Source organism: Corvus cornix, chromosome Z, assembly GCF_000738735.6.
Source record: "Corvus cornix cornix isolate S_Up_H32 chromosome Z, ASM73873v5, whole genome shotgun sequence".
NCBI classification, from domain to species: domain Eukaryota; kingdom Metazoa; phylum Chordata; class Aves; order Passeriformes; family Corvidae; genus Corvus; species Corvus cornix.
This window is the reverse complement of record NC_046357.1, coordinates 65,686,853-65,707,782: the sequence shown is the minus strand read 5'-3', so window position 1 is coordinate 65,707,782 and position 20,930 is coordinate 65,686,853. Positions and strand designations below refer to the sequence as shown.

The 20,930-nt window shown below is 40.7% G+C and overlaps 1 protein-coding gene across 1 annotated transcript; it reads right to left on the bottom strand.

The window, feature by feature from the left end:
• Positions 1-12,919: 12,919 nt before the first annotated feature.
• Positions 12,920-20,434, bottom strand: BTF3 (basic transcription factor 3). Its single transcript, XM_039567566.1, has 6 exons — positions 20,325-20,434; positions 19,978-20,046; positions 16,718-16,831; positions 16,332-16,533; positions 13,810-13,866; positions 12,920-13,278 (listed from the first exon to the last, which is right to left on the bottom strand). Exons 2-6 carry the CDS (start codon positions 20,044-20,046, stop codon positions 13,232-13,234), a joined length of 489 nt encoding a protein of 162 aa, XP_039423500.1. The 5' UTR covers positions 20,325-20,434; the 3' UTR covers positions 12,920-13,231.
• Positions 20,435-20,930: the final 496 nt, after the last annotated feature.

Genomic DNA, 20,930 nt, shown 5'->3' with positions numbered 1-20,930 from the left:
TATAGTTTTGTTTATATATATATATATATATATATACACACACAGGTGTATGGGTGTGTGTGTAGGGTTTGTTTTAGAACAATTTGGTTGCAATGGAGAGGATGTATGTAGCCATTTTGGTTATTGTTATCTATAGTAATAATATAAAACCATAAAAGTACCACTTAAAAAACATATATAAGGAAAGGAGAAAGAAAGGAAAAGGGTAGAAACATATTACCACTGTGAATCCAGTGACGAGACATGATTGTTGCAATTTAGATGTCCGTTGGTTAATCTGATGTTCGCAGTCTTCTGGCACCCTGACTGCCAGTGCTGGGATGGATGTTCAAAGGGGAAGTCCCTCCTACACGTCATGCTACCAAAGCTGCATGGAATAAGTGGGTCTTGCTGATCACACCACTTGGTGTGCCTCCAGCTCTCTCTAGTCTGCCACAGGGGGAGGGGAGTCTTAGTGAGCAGCATGTGGCTTCAGTGGGAACACTGACAGTACCTGATTTCTTTCCACCTGCCTTCCGCTGGTAGTCCTGGAACAACTAGGCCAGTGCATCGTAGGTTGAAATTTCCTTGGTACAAGGGAGTCTAATTGCAAGTACAGAACTCCTAGCTCCTAAATATTCTTCACACAGTGGCTGAAAGCAGATACCAGCTGTATGGGAAGAAAAGCCACAGCCTCCTGCACTACAGCCTTCTTCAGCCACAGTGCAGTCCTTTGGATCATATAATATCTCAGGTTGAAAGGGACCATAAAGATCAGTGAGTCACATTCCCTGCTCTTTGCAGGATATCCCTGTGGGTCCCTTCCAACTTGAGATGTTCTATGACTGCCTCAGACTAAAGCATCTGACTAAGCACCATCCAGATGCTCCTTGAATGCTGACAGGCTTGGAGACCATTTTCCTGGGAACCTGTTCTAGTGACCAACCATCCTCTCAATAAAGAGCCTTTCCTTCAGTTCAGTCTGAACTCCCCCCAATGCAGTTTTATTTCATCTCCTTATGTCCTATCTCTGGTTACCTGAGAGGAGATCAGTGCCTGCCTCTCCACTTCCTCTCATGAGGAAGCTGTAGGCTGCCATAACATCACCTCAGTCTCCTCCAGCCTGTGAACAAACCAAGTGCCTTCAGCTGCTCCTTATACAGCATCACCTCAAGGCCCTTCACTATCCTCGTGGCCCTCCTTTGGACACTCTCCAATAGCTTTGTATCTCTCTTATCCTGTGGCACCCAAAGCTGCCCCAGCACTGGAGGTGAGGCTGCCCCAGTGCAGAGCAGAGCGGGACAATCCCCTCCCTTGCCCGGCTGGTGATGCTGTGCCTGATGCCCCCAGGGCACAGGTGGCCCTCCTGGCTGCCAGGGCACTGCTGACTTACTAATTTTCTCTGTTTCAGTTTCTTGCCTCTTGAACTGCGAGTTCTTTTACTCAGAGTTTGGATTAAAATGCAGGAGATGCCAGGCTTTTCTTCTAATTGATGTTTATTATTTTCTTATCTATAGCACAGCTGCACAGGATGTGTGCCTCTTAGTTAATAAGGTGGAAAATGGCTGTGAGTTCTAACTTTCAAGGCCTTTTAAAGTCCAAATCAACCAATTATGAAATACCAAGTAACATGTTTTTACTTGTAATCCAATAACTATCTATTCATGGCCCACAGTGTGGGTTTTTTGAACCAATACCAGAACACTCAGATTTGTGAAGAAGGAGAAGAAAAGAAGAGCTAATCCACACCCAAAATCCTCCATATTGTTACACATATATATAATTATATCCCAGAAACCTAAATTCTCTAAACCCAGGGCTCCAACACTGACTCAAGTTCAATTTGTCCCCAACCCAAACCCTCACATCTCTTTTTGCAGGGCTGCTCTCCAGCCTCTTGTCCTCCAGTCTGGGGGATGTCCCAGTGACACAGTTCAGTTAAAATAGCAATTAAGATTTTGGAATTAGTTGAAAAAAATCAGACAATGTTAACTGATTTTCTGGGACTTCTACACTTAGACAAAGCTACAGTGAATGACGGGACATAATAGTTTTGCACAAATAATAGATAAGCTTTTGAAAGAGACTTTTCAGTGGCTGTTCCCTAACAGTACATAGGGTTTTTCCCCATGTCGTGTGTTCACGGTTCCAAGCATTTCTCCATTGTGTCCACTAGAGGTCTGGCATCTACTGACATCCATACACGCCTAATCCCTGCCTTTCTTCCCCAGTCCATGGGTAGAGACCCCAACCTCCAAGTTCCTGTATTTCTTGTATAGTGTCTCTACTATGCTTATTTTTTTCTATTTGAAAATAAATCCATACACGAAGGAAATGAGTATTATTTAAAGAACATGCACTGTGATTCTGATGAAAGGGACTGGAAGGCTGAAGAACAATCCAGCCAAGTTCTCTGAGTCAGACCAAGAGAAATAACAAATTAAAAATGCTAACTTTGAAATAACAAAGTCACTGAATATACAAATGGGCAAAATGTAGAAAAAAAATTCCAAACCTGCATGGATTAGACCTGAATTTCTGGCTACATTTCTTTCTGACGCTAGGTACTGAAACATCTGTGGTACATAGGAGTTGTACACTGGGTCAGAATTAACCTGTGAAAGGCTATGTGAGAGCCAGAGATACATTTCTTTTGTGAAGCTGAAATCTGAAATGGAACCAGCCTTAGGGGAAGTGAAGCAAAAAAATGTAACTGAGCATGCAGGTGTTGGTGAAATCCTTGCTCCATTATCTGTCTCCCAGGCTTTGACACCTGTATTCTTACATAGCATTTACACCAGTTTTATTGTATCATGCATGATAAAATCAGATGAAAGAAACAGCAAATCTGACATGCCTTGGAAACAAGAGAGAAAAAATGTTTCATAATCAAAGTCCAGAAAAATAAGTCTCTGGTAAGTAATTTTAAAGTAAAATAACATGAAGTGGCCATTACTGTAAAGTTGCATATTAAAAATACTGAGATTTAATGTCCTTTGTAAAAACAAACGCTGAACTTCCACACGTGTTGAAAAGTAATGCAAATAAAATGCAAATTGTGTTTCCTTAACATACCATAACCTGAGCCATTTTTTCTTAAATTGAAAGACATCTCATGTGTAGACAAAACTGTATCAGTATGCATTAAGAACAGAATTTCCATTCTGTATTATTTGTGTTACAGGAAAGTACTTGTTCTAAATAATGAATCTTCAATATCTGCTTTGTATTTTGTCTTGAATTTCAGTCAGCAATGGGATAATATATAGGAAATAAAACGGACTAATTCTTAACTATTGCCTCAAAACATATCCTAGAAAATGCATTTTTTAATTATATACAAAGACATTGGAATAGAGGAATGTAGTTTAAGACAACAAAATTTAAAATTTCTTCCATCTTTTTTCTGCGGAATTTCAAGCAATCATCAGATAGTCATCACAACACCTCCCACAAGAGTGAGTACAAAGGTGAAGATGGTAATCTTTCAGAAGCTGTTTACTGCATTACTGTGTAACATTACACTGCTAAGGGAACATGGAATTGAAGTTTTCTGTGGCTCTTTTGAGGACCCTGCAGGGACCAAGCAGCACTATTTCATAAACTACGATTCAGACACCACGAGGAAAAGTTAGTCAAGAGTTAGCAAACAGAGGAAAAAAAAACAATGCAAAGAAAAAGCTTTACTCGCAGGAAAAAAATCCCTGTGTAAAAAGCACAGACAACTGTTGATTATGCAATACTAACAGCATGCTTCACTCCACATACTTTTGTGTTTCTCTGAGGCACAACAATGAATTTTTTTTTCTCTTGGTGTAAATACTTCTCAGTATTCATTTTTTCTTTGTTTATAGTGGTAAAATTCCTAAGTGGTGGGAATTTCAGCATTGGTTAAGTGTTTTGAAAGGTCAGTTTTCTGTTTTTGTTCTAGTGAACAATTTCTGTAGCCTGTTAAGGCCGTGAGAAGACACTATGACCTTTGAACCACACCCATGGGTCCAAAGGCAGCAGTGTTTCCTTGTCACAAGACCAGAGGAGTCTGAAAATTCTACAGTCAGAATCTTAATGCCAAGTTGATTCTCTCCAAAGCTTTTACCAAAAGCTCTTGCCAATGTAATTTCTTACAGTAATTGTTCATCTTTTACATTTGAACTTGAATGATGGCATGCTCTCTTTCAGAGTATTAAGATAGATACATATCTATAATAAGTTGCTTTTCCTGATTAACTAAATAATTTTTTGCCAAATTCAATGTGCAGCGTGTAAACACAAATGCCATGAACTCTGCTCACACAGCAGATTGCCAGCAGTTTCATGTAGTAGTAACAGCCAAATGCTTCAGAGCTGCACAAAGTCTTTGTCTTATTCATTCCCGTTTGACTTTGCAGGGTATTCTGGTTAATCATGTACAATGTTAGCATTACTATTTGCATGTAAATTTGATGAGCACTTTGTAACACTCTTCCCTGTCTGCTCTGGTTTTCCCTGCGGCTGTTACTAGTTCCACTCTGTTGCCTTCTTTGTTCATCTGTCTTGTACTTTGAATTCCCCACTTGTGTTTCTGAGACAGTTATAGAAAGCAGCAACCTCCTGCCAGACCTTCCCAGGGTAGAGCATAATCTCCCTTCAGCCCTCCTGTGGGTTTTTCCTTGGTATTTAAAAAAAAAAAGTCTGTATCCTACACCTCCTCATGCCACACAGGGAGCAGGTGCCCACAGCAGGGAGCCAAGTGATGGAAGATGGGGCCTCTGCTCTTCACCTTTTCCATGATCCATGTGAGATGATCACAGTTCGCCACTGAGGCACTAGAGGCAAACTCTGTCCCAGGGCCATGACGGAAGTGCCCCATGGCACTCTTTCCCCCCCACCCCCCAAGAGAACTCAGCAGTTGGTAACCCAATAGTATTCCTGCAGTAAGAAATAATGTTCCACAACTCCAAGATGAAAATCAGCCTTTGAACCTTACTCTTACTCAGCTGAGAAACAACATGAGACAAACTTTTACTTACAGCATGCACCAATTTTGCATTTCCAGAGCAACTTCATTGTGTCTTTAATCTACCTTTAAGCAATCTTGCATCTTTTTTCTTTAAACCCTGATGATGATGCTTAGATCACAGCCTGAGGAAACAGCTGTAAACTAATGCCAGAACTATTATTAATTTTCCACAACTGTTTTATCACAGTACCTGGAACAAAAAATGTCAGAAGTAGAGGAACCATGTAAGTTTATGCTAATTCTAGGTGACTTGTTTTGGCTAAGCAGTTCACATTCACAGCTCTAGCCTACCCCTAGCATCAACCAGATGTAACTCCATATTCTCATGAAATTGGAAGGAATAAGGGATAGGGGAAAAAAAAGAAAAAAAAAAAAAAGAAGGAACACTGTATTTACTGAGATGATAGACTCAAGTATGTTCTGCATTTTTAACTACTAAGCTAATGTTAGGGACATTCTAGCAGTTTTTCCTGAACACTGTGGACCAGACCTTTTTCCTTTACAACAACAGTATAAATCATTGGAGTGCAGACACTCCCCATCACTAGAATGATCATCATTAGTATTGTTATAGCAGTTCCGCTTGCATGCACCTCCTGCTGTGCAGCACATAATGCTTTCAGGAAGTACACTGCTCCATCTGGCAATGAATGTATAACTGGGTGAATTAGGAATCCAGTCACTTGGAACTTTAAAGATCAAAGATATTGTTAGGGGTTAGTCCTAGGAATGACGTCTGAATAGATCTTTCTGTTGAGGGTATTTGTCACCAAATTAAGCTAGCAACTCTCCAGGCATACAGGACTGTAAAGCATGTCAGTCAATCTTCAGCAGATGAGCAGTGATGAGGCCAACCATGTACGCAGGAATCAGCAGGGAAGGTTGCAGAGCCCAACAGAAAGGAAGAAGTAAACTGGACACAGCAACAAGGTGGATTACAGCTGTGGGACTGCACTGTACAGCTCATCCCTTTCCTGCAAGAATAAACCTAAGTAATCCCTAAATAATCCTCTAAAAAAAATCCTGACCTGCATTGTGGAAGATATTGTTTTGATTCATTATGTAAATCAGCTGTACATGCTCTTTTTTTAGCACTGGAATCAAAGCATAGCAAATAACAATCACATCACATGCTTTTCACAGCCTACAAAATTTTCTAGCACATCAGCATTTCTATTTCATAAACAGAAAATGGAGCTTACAGAACAGCATGACTTTCACACCAGGACTAGTATACATCACTGCCAAGCATTTTAAGAGGACCTATCATACCATCCAATGGCTGGACTCAACCTTTGTGTATGATTGTCAGCTAAAGGACACTGAATGATGTGCAGTCTGCAGGCACATTTAATGTGCCAGAACTTATTCAGGCTTCTAGCACCATGGAAAAACAGGCAAGCTTTAGCTAAACCCCACAGATCCTTCCACCCCACTTTTGTTGCCACAAGGCTACATCTAGACTGTCTTAAATGTTACAATCTAAGTGATTCAACACACAGTTGTTTCTGAAAATGCATCCCAAAAATAGCTTACAATATCTACTCTGCAACTGTGGTATAATGTGTATCCCAGTATTGGGTAAGATCACAGGCATAACAACACTGCCATTGTCTCAAAAAAGGCTTTTGTTTAGAAGCATTATGATTTTCTGTTCACATAAAACAGTTTCAAGAAGGTACACGGCATCCCAGAAAAATATATCAGTGCATTGTTGAAGCCTTGCATCTCCACTGGAATTTAATTTACAGCCTGCTCACATAGTTTGTCTGTCAAATATACTGTATATCCTGATGAAACCAGAGAGTTACCAAGGTGGGACATAATCAGCAGTAAAAACAACGCCACATTTTGAAATAAATAATGACTTATTTTTCAAGGTACTAATGATTAAACTAGGACAATGCTAAAATATGAGGAACAAATATAACGTGAGTAAAGGGTCTGTTGTACAAATGCAAGGGCTGACGCACTAAAGGAGAATAACAATCCATCTAGAATACAGTTCCTGACAGAGGTCAGCCTAGACACCAGTGTATACATGCACAAGGTCACATCTAAGCAAGTCTGAATTTTGTATGCTGGTGGAAGATCATGACTCAGTGAATCCTGAGACCTGTAAGCTAGTCTAGCTTCTACACAGTAAAAAGCACACCCCAACCACCCCCCCCCCCCCCCCCAAAAAAAAAATTAAAGATCATCACCCCCGGGTAGTAATTACTGGAGCATGAAATGCTGCAGATGTACGTGGGGATTGTTTACCCAAATGCTGCCCCCAACATATGCTAAAGGCAAACCCCAGCTGCATGAGCTGGCTATGCTGGTTTCACACTGTTTAGGAACTTCCCTAAACAGAAAGAACTGCACTAACTACTGATTCCTAACACTAACTGGTGCAAAGCAGCCAGGAGGGAAATAAATGAATTTTCAAATTAACTCCCCCCTGGTGCTTTGGATACCAACTGTCCCTGGGACAAAAACTTGTAATGGACACCTCAAATCAGTAAGCCTGCCACTCTGCTGACACAATTGTTCCATTTTTTCACTTCATGTCATTTTTAGTTTAGGTTTGAATCCTACAAATACTTATGTTCACATTACCTTACAGGATCAGGAATCTTGAGCCAGTAGCTGTCTCTCACTGTATGTTACGTAAGACTCATGCCTGGGGGGGGCAGATGAATGCCCCAACTCTAACACAACAAAATGAGTTGACTGACCTGTGCAGGTGAAGCCGAACAATGTCAGATATCACCTCAAATGCAAAAGTGTTTAAGATGCAGTTGTTCATGGTAAGTATTGTAAAAATGGCTCCTAACTACTCAAGTCTGCTCACTGTGTATCTTAGCTATGTTACTCACCTACGTGGCTCTAATGAGGCATTATCACTTTTAATTCCTCGTAGTTCTGCAGAGGCAACAATACTGAAGAGACAAGGAAGGTATTTGTCACCACATACATTTTAACACCATTCTACTCTATTGTGACTACCAGTCACAGTCTCTGTGTAATACCACAGATGTCATGTCAAACACCAGTATCACATAGCTGGCATAGATTTTGGCATCCAACCGTCTTATCTTTCTTTTTACAGTCACAAGAGGGCAAGAAGCCCTTCTGCATCTCAGCTGTGTTCTTAAAGGTGGCAGTAGTCTTGTGTATACACAGTTATTAGAAATCCATCACAAAACAGCAGCTCACGAGATGCTGCTGTTCAGAGATCTGACTGTCCAGTCATGCTCAGTTACATCTACATTTGCCTGATGCAATTACTGGAAATAACAGGAAAGAATAGCAGGACTAGTCACAATCCCCAGAGCTGCAGCTTAAACCCACAGCTCCCTCTGTTTCAGTTGATACTTTCAAGAACTTCAAACCTTGCCTGATCCTATTGCATCATTTTAAACTCAGTGATAACATCCAGGTGCAAACACTTGCCACAAGTTATATGTTGGTTGTGAAGCAGGATACTGATCAGGTGTGCAGGGCTGAAATTTTTGAGACTCCAGCATAAGCCTTATAGACTTAACTCAGATACAACTTACACAGAGAATGTTAACACCTGTTAACTTCAGGTGGGTCCTAAAAATTTGGAGTAGGATTCAACCCATTACTACATTTTTCCAGAAAAAAATAAAGGCACTGTTCAATAGAATTGCAGAATAAGGATTTCAAGTGCAGCAGATACTTCCACGTTTATCAGCCAGTATCCTGCAGTGCACATTAAATCCCTCTGTGACACATGTTGCAAATCTTGGTTATTGAAACCAAAAGCTTTTGCATGATCAAACTGACCTTCAACCAATCAGAATACCAGTAAGATACCGTAGGAATTCTGCCTTCCACCCATGTAAGAAGTTATAGACATAGGCTACAATCATTAGTGCCTATACCATTATAACACTAATTGTTCAACAATTGTTCTGCTTTGTTTGGATTCACTTAGCAATGCAAAATGTTGGGCTGTAACTCACCTGTTAAAGTATTACTAATCTCTGCACTACACAAACATTGTTAGAATGGCTTTTTTTTCACTACCAGAATACCTTCAGTGCAATGTATAGGCAATATAAATTACATCTGTTAAATCTCTTACAAAAAACCCAGATTACAGCAAGACAGTACAGTAACAGTATTACATAAGATGTCTTCCTTCTATTCAGTAACATTATTTGCTAATGATAATCTGTGCATGAAGGCAGAATATTAACAGAGCAATTAAAACTTTCATGATGAGACTGTAAGTACCATGTTACCAAGAAACTACAGGTTAAAGTCAATTAGAACACACAGAAACAGTTATACTCCTGATTCTCAGAGCTTCCATATGCACCAACTCTTCATCCATTTTTAAAGCAACTGAGTTCAACTCACAGTCAAACTAATCATGGTACTCCCTCATGCTACAGACAGTTCACCTAAGCTAAGCAAGCTTGGCTCAGCTGCAGCTGTCCTTTCTCTTGTAAAATAAGACTTCCTCACAGAGTCCAATCTCTGTTACTGGTCAGGAACTTCCAACTATCATATCCAGTAGAAAACATTTTCAGCAACTCTCAGAGATTGCTAGATGTGGCTGAAATGATAGAAGAAAGAACAGCTCAGAAACATTAGAAGCCACACTGCATGTATTAGTTGAGTGCAAGACATGTTGAGTACTTAATAATATTTTAAAATACCTAGCTTAGAAATCTCTCCTCTTTACATATACCACCATCTTGCCAGTCACTTAAGGCTTTAATCTAGTCATCATCAACATGGACTTCCCTGCATCTCTGTTGAATATTAACACTCCAGTTTCCTAACTTGTTCAGATCTATTCTCACATTTAAAGGAGAGAACAGCTTGTTACTGCAACTGTACCATTACACAACATTTAGGTTTTCAGCAGATACAGTAGACAACTTGAGGAAAAGTAAAGTGTCTCTAAGATGTTTCACCCACAAAACACAGTACCAGCACAAAATGTCAGAGGTGGCAACTACACTGAACTCCCCCCACACTCCAGGCAAATCAATATAATAAGATACACAAGCATTGATTTTGCATTTGAAGTATTGAGCTGTGAACATTTTAAACCAAATGTTCTTCCTTTGTCATGTATGTTAAACGTGTACTATAAATTATGTGAAATTCTCACCGGTTTTTTTTCTTATTTTTCCTAAGAGACACAACCACAGACTCACAAGACTTTAATAACAAGAACAAACATGTAATAATGCAAGGTGGCTTCTAGAGCTTTAAAACCAGTATTACTCTAAAACCACAGTTAGAAGCTTTTCATATGTATACCACTAGCTTAATAAACCACACAGCTTCACCACCTCCCAAAAGGGTTCTGTTGTTTGGGTTTTTATATTAGAACATATTAATTTTAAAACATTGCAAAGCCCTTAAAGCATAAGATTAACAATTATGAAAATATTTCCAAAAATCTGTTCCAAACATTATGAAAAAGTCTCACTAGAACCCACCGCTGCATTGAGTCAAGCTATTTCAGAGCTTAATGTGACAAAACCTGAACATGGCCTAAGCTTTTTAAAAATAAAAAGCTCAGCAGAAACACAGGCATCTGTTTACATTTCTCCATTGTCCAAAATACTGGGAAAGGAGATACAGTGCCATTTTCCCTGAGTAAAACTACAGATACAAATTCGTAATGGCATAATTAGAAGTATAGGTGTAGAGGCATTCCTTGTGGAACAGGGGCATATGATACCCCTGGAAAAATTGGACAACCCCGGGTTGCTGAGGAAAAACCCCTGAACTGGCCCCTGGCTGCAGGCAAGCCTGAAAGTCACCTGGCTGCGGGCACCCCTGAAAGTCCTTGGCAAAGCAATACACTGGTCGGCTCCCCCGCGGATTTGAGGCTGTCTAGAGGGACTGGGTGTGAATCTTTGCAAAGTAGATATCAGCTTGCATAGTTAATAAAGCGGAGAACGATGCTCAAATCGTATCGGTGCATGGGTCGCTACTCTGGCCAGCTCTTCAGTACTCAGTCCCTTTCATATGGGTACCCAGAAGTTCAACCTGACAAGAAACAATCAGCACAACTATTCTCAGTTTGTAGTAATTAATGACAGACTAGGAAAACCATACCAAACTCCTTACCAAGAGAAAAATAATCACAGCATTAGTCCAGGACAGAACTAAGTTAAAGATGAAGACTACTGCAACCTTACAAGATAGGTACTTCACTTGCATTTAGACTCTGCTATAGTCAAGAACATATTTTGCTCATACGTTTATCCTCAGTCTGAGTCTGGAGATGCAGATTATGCCAGTATTTCCTGACTGGGAGTGTACTTCGAGCATACCTTGCACACAGCATTCCACAGGCATGTGTCACATGGCTGTGTATCACTAGATTAGCCTTACTTTGCACTTCAAAGACACTGCTTTAGTAAGGATTTTATTTTTTAAGCACCAAATGTATGTCTGTTAGAGGGGAAAAGGCTAACACTGTCTAGAACGTCTGAGCAAGGCACTAAGTTACTTCACAAGACAGAAAGTATTTCATTAGCAAGGGCTACAATGGCTAAAAGCAAGTATTTATGAGGACTAGCATATCTGAATCACAGAATAGGTAAAACATTGATAAAAATCCAGCATGCCATTTATTGATTCAACAGGTCACAGAAGTTTGGCAAACTACTCTGCAGAACTTAGTTTTTACCTTATACACAGCAATTACATTTGCCATCCTCATTTCAGAAGTCAAATTCACATAGCCTTATCCACATGGCCTTATTCCCACAATTCAATGAATGCACTTTAGCTAATTCAATGCTACAAGTATAGTTTACTAATAAAGTACTTGTAAATCAAGGACAAGTGCTCCGAGATCATTACTCAGAGTTCTTGCTCCTGACTTCAGCCATGTCATGCTCACATTAGTCTGCTGTCTTACCTCAAACCACAGGAGTTTTAGGGCTTGAACAAGTTCCTCAACTGTTTCCAAAGAGCAATGAGATACACCATGATAAACAGGCTTGGCAAGTCAGACACAGACCCACCCTTTCCCAGGCACACGGAGAGTTTTCTATGGCTATAGCAAAGTCTTACCCTGAATTTTATCCTCGACAAGTCACAGTGAATCTACACTTCCTGAAGTATGCGCTCCAGAAACAACCTTAGAAGGCTGGTAGCTGAGTGCTCTTCTATCCCTAGCTTACCTTCTGTTTTGCAAGTGTTCTGATCTATCATTAATATCAATGATTCACAAACATAAAATTTAGCTCTCACCCCTGGAAACTCTAGCTGAGGTCAGAACGGAATTTAAAAAGTCTTTCTTGTGCCCTAGAAAGTTATCTTTTTCTCTGAAACATAACAAAAAGCCCAAAAAGCAATAAAAAGACCATATTCCTGAAACATTCAAATCATTAGTTAATAGATCTGAAGCTGGTAAATACAGATTTAATTAAGAGCCACTATCAATTCTATTAAGGCTTCTCCCTCTATCCTCCACTTCCCCACATAACTGATGGTTTTAGGTAAGTAAAATTAAAACAGTAAACTATTGTTTAACCCATTGAACAGCTATGCCCTGCAAATATACGGAAGATAAAAATTTAACATTCACATGTAGCTCCCCAAGGCCATGAAGAACAGCAGCAAGCAGCTGGCAAGTAAAAATTCTTCCTCAACTTGCAAGTTTTGTTTTATTAAGACACCAGCAACTGTTGCTAAAATACAATTCTACTGCTTAAATTCAGTAGGTTACAAAGTGACTTACAGCCTCCCTAGCTCTAACCTGCAAACACCAAAAATTCACCAATTAAAGTCCAAACCGTTTCATTATGGACAGAAAGTTTTTTCTCAGGAGCCAGCTTTTTAACACAGCAAAAGGAAGATGCTCTGCAGAAAAGCAAAACCTTTTAAAATTGTTTAATATTTACGGCCATTTTTGTCCCTGATATTCTGACAAAAAGTCACACCAGAAACTTTGTTTTATATTTTTATTGTATGCCAAAGTTCATTAAAGATGAGTGTTTGCTTGTATACAAGTTACTGAAAAAATGTGTCTAGGCAGAAATTTGTTAGCAATCTGACTTATTTCAAAGCATAGGTTTGTTCAATTGGGCCACAAAAATAATATTGTGTACAAGCAGTAACTAACGAGCTGCAGATTCAACAAGTTTCCAAATATCACAGATCTTGAGATCTCATCAGGAAATAAAATCAAGGCAGTCACAATATAAAATAGCAGCTCCATGTAGCTTTTTCAAGTTTTAATTTTATTCAGGAGGTGACAGTTCAGTTTGCCTCATTCTTTGAAGCTTCATCGAAGTTTTCAACAAGATCTAGAAAAAGAAGATTGTTGGAATTAAAGTTTGACCCACTTCCCCTTTGCCAAATATTTTGGGTTTGAATTTTCTTCCAAAGTTCTACTTCATATCAAGTTTTTACACCATAAAAACTTTCAGCTTGTAAAATAGAGACCAAATAATTTTTAAGAGCTTCAAGGTTCATCCTCCTTGCTCAACCAAGGATATTCTGGATGGTTCATTAAAAAGCATTATCCTAAGATAAAGAATCCTAAAAGCATTTAACTTCACTATAACCACAACTGGGCAAGTGATTCTGACAATGTCATTTCTTATGGAATATTAAACACTGATCTCAGTCATAGCTGTTACTTCAGCATAGAACCAAAATGCTAGCTCAGACTGCTAAGTCTCTCATGGTATCTGAAATTAATGAAATAATCTGCCCACAGAAATCCTGTGACAGCAACTAGACAACGCTCTTATCATCCCTGGCCTGATCTTGTGCTATGTGTAAGATCTCTCCACAAAATTCACTTCCTTTTCCTCCACCACGTTTGTTCTTACCTGGAACTTCATCATCATCGTCTTCACCAGTAGCAAGTGGTGCTTTTCCGTCCACAGCTGCAAGAGCAAGTATATCAAAAGCTTCATTCAAGCTCACCATAGGCATTTTGATTTGTTGTTTAGCTTTGTGTTTTTGAAAACATTATCAAAGATTCTGAGCTAAGCTGCAATGCTTTATCCAATTCTGTGAATAAAAATCTTTAGCTAATGTAGGAAGTTCACATTCCCTTTGTTACTGATAATGCTCCAACAGCCTAGCAGTGAAATTAGAAGATGCATGCTAAACAGCTTACTAGTCAACATCTTCTATCTAGGTATACTGAGTGCCCTGCATGATAATAGTTTCCAAATACAAGGGATTGATTTTACCAGTTTTTCCTGAAAGTAGGTTAGTTTACGGACTACCACATGGCTCCTGAATTTACATATCTTACATCATCAGTTTTTAAGGAATACAAAGGATCTTATTATCCTACACATCCAAAGAAAGCCAAGCTGTAATTGTGAAGTTGCAAGCAGACACACAACTAGAAGAAGCACTTAAAAGGTATTACTGTTCCCTGGCAAAGTCAGAATATGGAACTGGACACACAGCTCTACACTCCTTAGTGGCTGAGGTGACCTAGTGTCCTAGTCCACATGTTTGCTGACTCAGTAATTTCTTTAACCATTCCCATTGTATTTGACAGAGGTAGTGAGACTTAACCCTCTCCACTGCAGCAGACCAGTGAGCACCTGCAGTATAATGCTACGCACGCGGCTGGGTGCCTGTGCCACTCCTCTGCAACTATTCTTAGCTGTATTGTCAACGGTAAGCTGTCTCATACTCTCTACTACCTCAATTTTATTCTAATTAATCCCTCTCGGTTTTTAAAAAAAAGCACGAGGAAAAAAGATGGGCTCTTATTTACACCTGTACATTAACTTCTAGAGAACCAGAACTCAGAAATGCATAAACTTTCTTTCGAAAAGGCTTGGGACAACGACATCACTAACCTTTATTTTTTTTTATAAGCAGCAGAAAGTTGTTAAATCTTAAGTGCATCTTAATGTTAAAAGTGACATTTTAAAAGCAAACCATGTTATCTCCTCTTATACTACCTGCATTCTCTCTCATTCCCAAGAGCAGTCCAAGTTTACTTTAGCACCTGCAATCATCACAGGTGCTCCTCCACTCACTGATGTTAGGCTTCCAAATCTAGCTGACAATGCTGAATAAAAAGTTTTGTGCAACTAGTCTGGCATCCACTCTTAAGAGAAAGAAATAGCCATTTACTAGATCATAAAAAGCAATCACTTCAAACAAGCTTCCCTCTTTCTAAAACTGCACAATTTAATTTAGAATATAACCACATTGTTATAACAGGACAGAACTTCAGCAGTCATTCTAAATCCTTCAAGTACTTTTTTCTTTCAAGCCCTTCTACTATCAAAATGAAGTCACACAGGTGACATTCGAAGAAAGGATTTGATGACCATGATAAAGAATAATTTACCCCACATCTTGAAGACTACTTCTAGCAAAAATTTTTTCATTGCAAAGTTGACAGGAGAGTATCACCAACTTTAGAAATGTAAATAGAGGCTGTTTTGTTGGCAACAAAGGAGAGGAAGAAAAAAAATTAACAATCAAGTTAGAACTGCTGAAAACTGGACACAATGCTATTGTCTCATTTTTTCCATGTTTAAGCTATCCCTTGAAAGGAATGGCCTTAAGATACTTCAGAAAGTAGGAAGACTGTACACACAAGACAAAAGGAATGTTCCCAGTGCCAACAAGCCTTTCACTCCTAATTCTCATCCTGTAGCAGCAGCACCTTTTTCAAACACTACAAATTTAAGTCCCTCCTCTACTTTTACCAGTTTTAGAAGGAACAAATGTTCGAGTTTTTTTACTACTTTAAGTATGGAATAGGAAGTTGGTGCATCTAGCTTAATGCTCATGTCAGCCCTACTCTCTACACTGTTCTACACATCCTGAAATCATAATGTACTTCCTTATAAATACCCTGTAATTCCTTCCTAATTATCAAAAAGCCAATGTGAGAAATACCTTCACCACACCTGTGAGGGAGAAAAGCAATTGCAAGATAGATATCTGTTAAGTTCCTTTCCCCATCACTTATGTTTCCATTCAAAGTGTCAAAAGAGATGTACTCCAAGCTTATCTTTCTTTAAAACCTAACTCTTACAGAGTTATTAATCCACCTAGCTTTAATGAACAAAGTATGTCAAAATATGGCAGCCACATCAAGAAGAAAACTACCAGAAAATCAAGTCTGGCTACAGTTTTCCAGTGCTACCCCAGCTACAAGATATGCTAACACGTAACTTTGCTTTACTGAGTCATAATTGCCATTGGATTTGAGCTACAAATAAAATTGATTTTAGAGAGTTTGATTTCTTTATAAGCATTTTATAACGTGCTTGCAGACAACAAGAGTGCACGGAATGTCACTGCTGCTACACAAATAAGCCTCATGTCAGCTGCCAGCATGAAACACATTCAAGTTTCAACTTACATTGCTTGGGTAGGGCTTCTGCCAATCTCCTGAGGCTAGTCAGACTGTCAGCTCCAAGCTGGTTTAGGATGCTAGGCAGCATTTCTGTCAGCTGCTTTGTCTCAGCATGGCCAGTGATAGTGAAAGTGTTAGCAGCCAGAGATGCCTGAACTTTTGGGTTATTGAAGTGAATGACTGTTCCTTGATTGGTAAACATGTTTACCTGCAAGAAAAAAAAAAATCCAGCATTTGAAGCAGTTTAGCAGGATTTTTCAACTTAACAAGAAATCAAAGTTCTTAAAACTCCATGAAGAACTATTGATAATTTACAGACATTACTTAGCAGAAAATAGATTTTAATACATTTTCTATTTATAGATAGAATTTTTTTTCTTTGAAACAATTACCTCTTCAATTCCAGAAATATTGTTGACTCCCAATTTCTTCAACGAAAACTGAAGTTTTTTATCATCTGCTGTAGCTGTTCTGTGAACAACCTTCTTCTTTCTGCGGGCAGTACCCTTTGCAAAAAAAAAAAAAAAAAAAAATTACAAGTTAAAACGTATGTAGTTCCCCAAACTCTAATCCTAACAGCTGTATAACTACTTTACGGTATCTACAAATCAACTTAACATATAAAGTTCTGCTCCTGTGTTTCAGTGCATGCAACCCTGCCACCCAACTGCACTGCGGCTGTCTTTCTCTCGCACTAAGGCAAGATTTGCATGTGTTTCAGGAAGCAATGCATCAGAAAACATTTATTCCACAATTTCATGGTTTACTGCAGCATCTTAGAAAAGGAAAGTTGCAAATTTACCCTTGTTATCCCAAGTTATCACAAGACGCAAACCTGAAGAACGAACAGTTTTAAGCAATTTCCAAAAGTTACTAGTTTTTCCTTAGATCATCTTTCTTAAATTACAGCCAAACTCTGGTAACAGTCAGAGGCCATAAAGCTATGAACACATCATTAACAAATGAATATGAGAAAAGTCAAAATACTACATTTTTATTCTAAATACCCATCTCTCCTCTGATGGACTTACATATTTGAAGAATGACTACTTCTCCAAAATATTTCATATACACATTTTTTAAAATACTTCTATGTAGTGTTCCAGACCAACCCTGTTTAGAAACCAAATAAGCAAAGGTTAAGTTGCCCTACAGACCCAGAGCTCTAGATTTCTCCAGGGAAGTAAATGTCCCACATTAGAACATATCTGTTTCTATGAAAAAGTAGAAAATGTCATTCTATACTTCCTTGCTCAGCCATAAGGGTTCACGAAAATCTGACATAAAATGTATACATGAAGAAGTGAAACTAAGCTACTTTTTGACATAATGTAACTACTAATCTAAGTCCTCCCACTCCAGCTGCTCATCTACCACATGCTAATAATAAGAGAAGGCGTTGCTGCCCAGCCATATAAATAGCTGCAATTCCTTTTCAGTTTACTGTCAGAAGTTTGAAAGCTGGCTGGACACTAACAACTCTAACATAATTCTGTTACCAACAATGAGGAACATTAGTGACAAATTTGTATGAAACTAACACTTGAAAGACTACAGCCCAAACATTTAGGTTTTTGTCTAGAAAGCTTGATATTCACACCCTGTTACTGTCAGGTAAGTATACACAGTGGTTTGGAAACTACTAAATATAGTAGAAATGCCTCATTTTAGTGCCTTGTCTACTCATGATTTGAGCTAGGTAAGGTATATGCTAAGTCACTCTGGAAAAAAGAACTCTCAGTAAATTTCAAAATATGACGTCTTGAATCAAGGGATATGGAGGAATATGTACCTCCTCCACACCCGTCTCAACTTACATGGCAACAATGCCATAAAGAATCCCAGGAATAATTTTCCGTTATAAAGTAAGGCAGGTTCAAGCATTCCAAGTATTTCACAGGCCAATTTTAAAACTAAATGACCATTCCAAGCTTTGCTTAATGCCTTTAAAAGCCTTGTATTGACCAGTAAACTGCAAGAGCTATAATCTTATATGATTAACATTAAAAGCCTTTATAGTCAATAAACACACACTGGTCAACATGCATACAATCAGCAATATAATACAGGAGTTCTCTAATTAACCATTAACAAAGAATATACAAAAATCACTGAGGCAGTAATTACTATATAAACCCTGTTTTAAGGCTGCCTGAATCTCCAGCAACTGGCAAAAAAAAAATTTAAAAATCAGCACAGAAATGAAAGCTCCTGGAAACTCTGTCTGGAAGAGTTCTGTTAAGTAATTTGTATTCTAGAACATTGTGTATACTCCCCCAGGTACAAAAGATTCCTAATAAGTTCCTGAATTAAGACTGACACTGTAATTAAAATGTTTACTGCCATATGACTATATTAAACATACTTTTCTCAGATCATAAGTAAACACACAACTACATATATTCAGATGCAGCAAAACAAAAATTGTTCTGATTATATTAGTCTACAATTACGTAAGTCTGACAAGCATAGAATTTCCAGCTTCGTGCAGAAAGGCAAAAAAACTGCCTTTAGCACCCTAAGTATTTCTGATAAGTCTGTAACAACTCTCGATGATCTGTTATGAAAACTATACCCAACCTCACTCGCTGTAAGGTCTACTCACTTCAAATCCCATACATCTAAAACAGCCCATACAATTTTCATGGAATGGCTAGAAGGGGACTACAAAGATCATCTAGCTCCAACCCTCCTGCCACGGGCAGGGATACCTTCAACTAGACCAGGTTACTCGGAGTCACATCCAACGCAGCACTCCCACGGATGTGGCATCCACAGCTACTCTGGGCAATCTGTTCCAGTGCCTGACCAGTCCCACAGTAAAGAATTTTTCCTAATATCCAATCCAAACCTACTTTCAAGTTAAACCCATTTCCCTTGTCCTGTCACTACATGGTCTTGTAAATAGTCTTGATGCATCTTTCCTGTAGGCTCCCTTCATGTACTAGGAGACCATAGTTACATTACCCCAACACCTCCTCTTTTGCAAGCTGACCAGTCCCAATTCCCTCAGACTCTTCTGACAGGAGAGAAACTCCAGCCCTCTAATCAACTCACTGTCCCTTCTCTGGACTTGCTCCAGCATGTCCATGTCCTTCCCGTGCTGGGACCCCAGAGCTGGATGCAGCACTGCAGGTGGGGTCTCACCACAGCAGAGGGGCAGGGCTCCTCCCTGGCCCTGCTGCCCACGCTGCTTTGGATGCAGCCCAGGACACATTTGGCTTTCTGGGCTGTGAGTGCCCATGGCTGGGTCATGTCCAGCCTCTCACCCACCAGCACCCCCAAGTCTTTCTGCTCTGATCTGTTCATCCCCCAGCCTGTGTTGATACCAGGGGTTGCCCTGACCCAGGTGCAGCACCTTGCACTTGACCTTGCAAAAGATGAGATTCCCAGCCTTAATATTCTATATTAAGGCTGCTCTAACATAACATCCACAAAGAGAAACGGCTGGAAATTCAGCTACGACATATTGCACCTACAGAAGTGACTCTCGGGAGCCCTGGAACTGCACAGCTTCCCTTGAGGACAGTCCAGTGAAGCTGAGAGTTCTCACGGCTGCTTCCCACACCCGTTTCCAGGATCCCTTGTGCCAGGCCCGATATGCGTGCAAGGACACGCAATCCCGATGGCAGCGCGGGGAGGCGGCTCCTACCTTGCCACCGATGCGCACTTGGGCCTGCAGCTTGGCCAGCTTCTCCTGGTTCATGATGGTCTCCTTCATCTGCGGAAACAACAAGAGCGCCCCGGAACAGGCGGGTGTGGGAACCCAGGTGAGCGCAAGTGGGCACAGGCAGCTCTGCAGCCCCCCTCACCACACGCCCACACGCGTCCTCCGCGGCACGGCCGGGAACGCTCTCAGATCGCGGGCAGAGGCGCCGAGCCCAGCCGAGCCTCCCTTCAGGCCCAGCCCGTAACCGCCGTCCCTTCCTCCAGCCACCGCCGCCGCCGCCCCCCGCCCCCGGGCGAGTCACGCTCCCCTCGCGGCCGCCCCCGCGGTACCTCGGCGGGCGGAGGGCGCCGGAGCGGGGCTGGAGGCGGCGGCAGGGCAAGGCGCCGGGATCCGCACGCGGGCGCAGCGAGATGGCGGCCGGAAGGAAGGAGCTGCGCGCCGGGCCGCGCGTGCGCCGCGCCGGGCCCGGCAGGGGGCGCCCCGACGCTCTCGGGCATCCCGGGATCGGGGTGCTGGGAAAGACCTGCGGCGCCATTGGGGCTCCCGAGCGCCACCGCGTCAACTACACCGTGGCACCTAGTGCCACGGCCAGTTTTTCCTTAGACAACTTCTGGGATAGTGACTCTAGCATCTCCCTCGGCAGCCCATTCCAGTATCTGTCACCCTTTCTGTGAAGAAATTCCTCTTGATGTCGAACCTAAAGCTCTTCTGGTGCAGCTTAAGAGTATGTTCCCTCGTCCTGTTGACTGGTTGCCGACCCTCCCCTTGCTGCAACCTCCTTTCAGGTAGTTGGAGAAAGTGATGAGGTCACCCGTCAGTCTCCTCCAGGTGGAGCCCACCCAGCTCCCTCAGCTGCTCCTCATAGGACTTGTGCTCCAGACCCTTCACCAGCTTTGTTGGCCACCGCTGGTCTTCTGCCAGCACCTCAGTGTCCT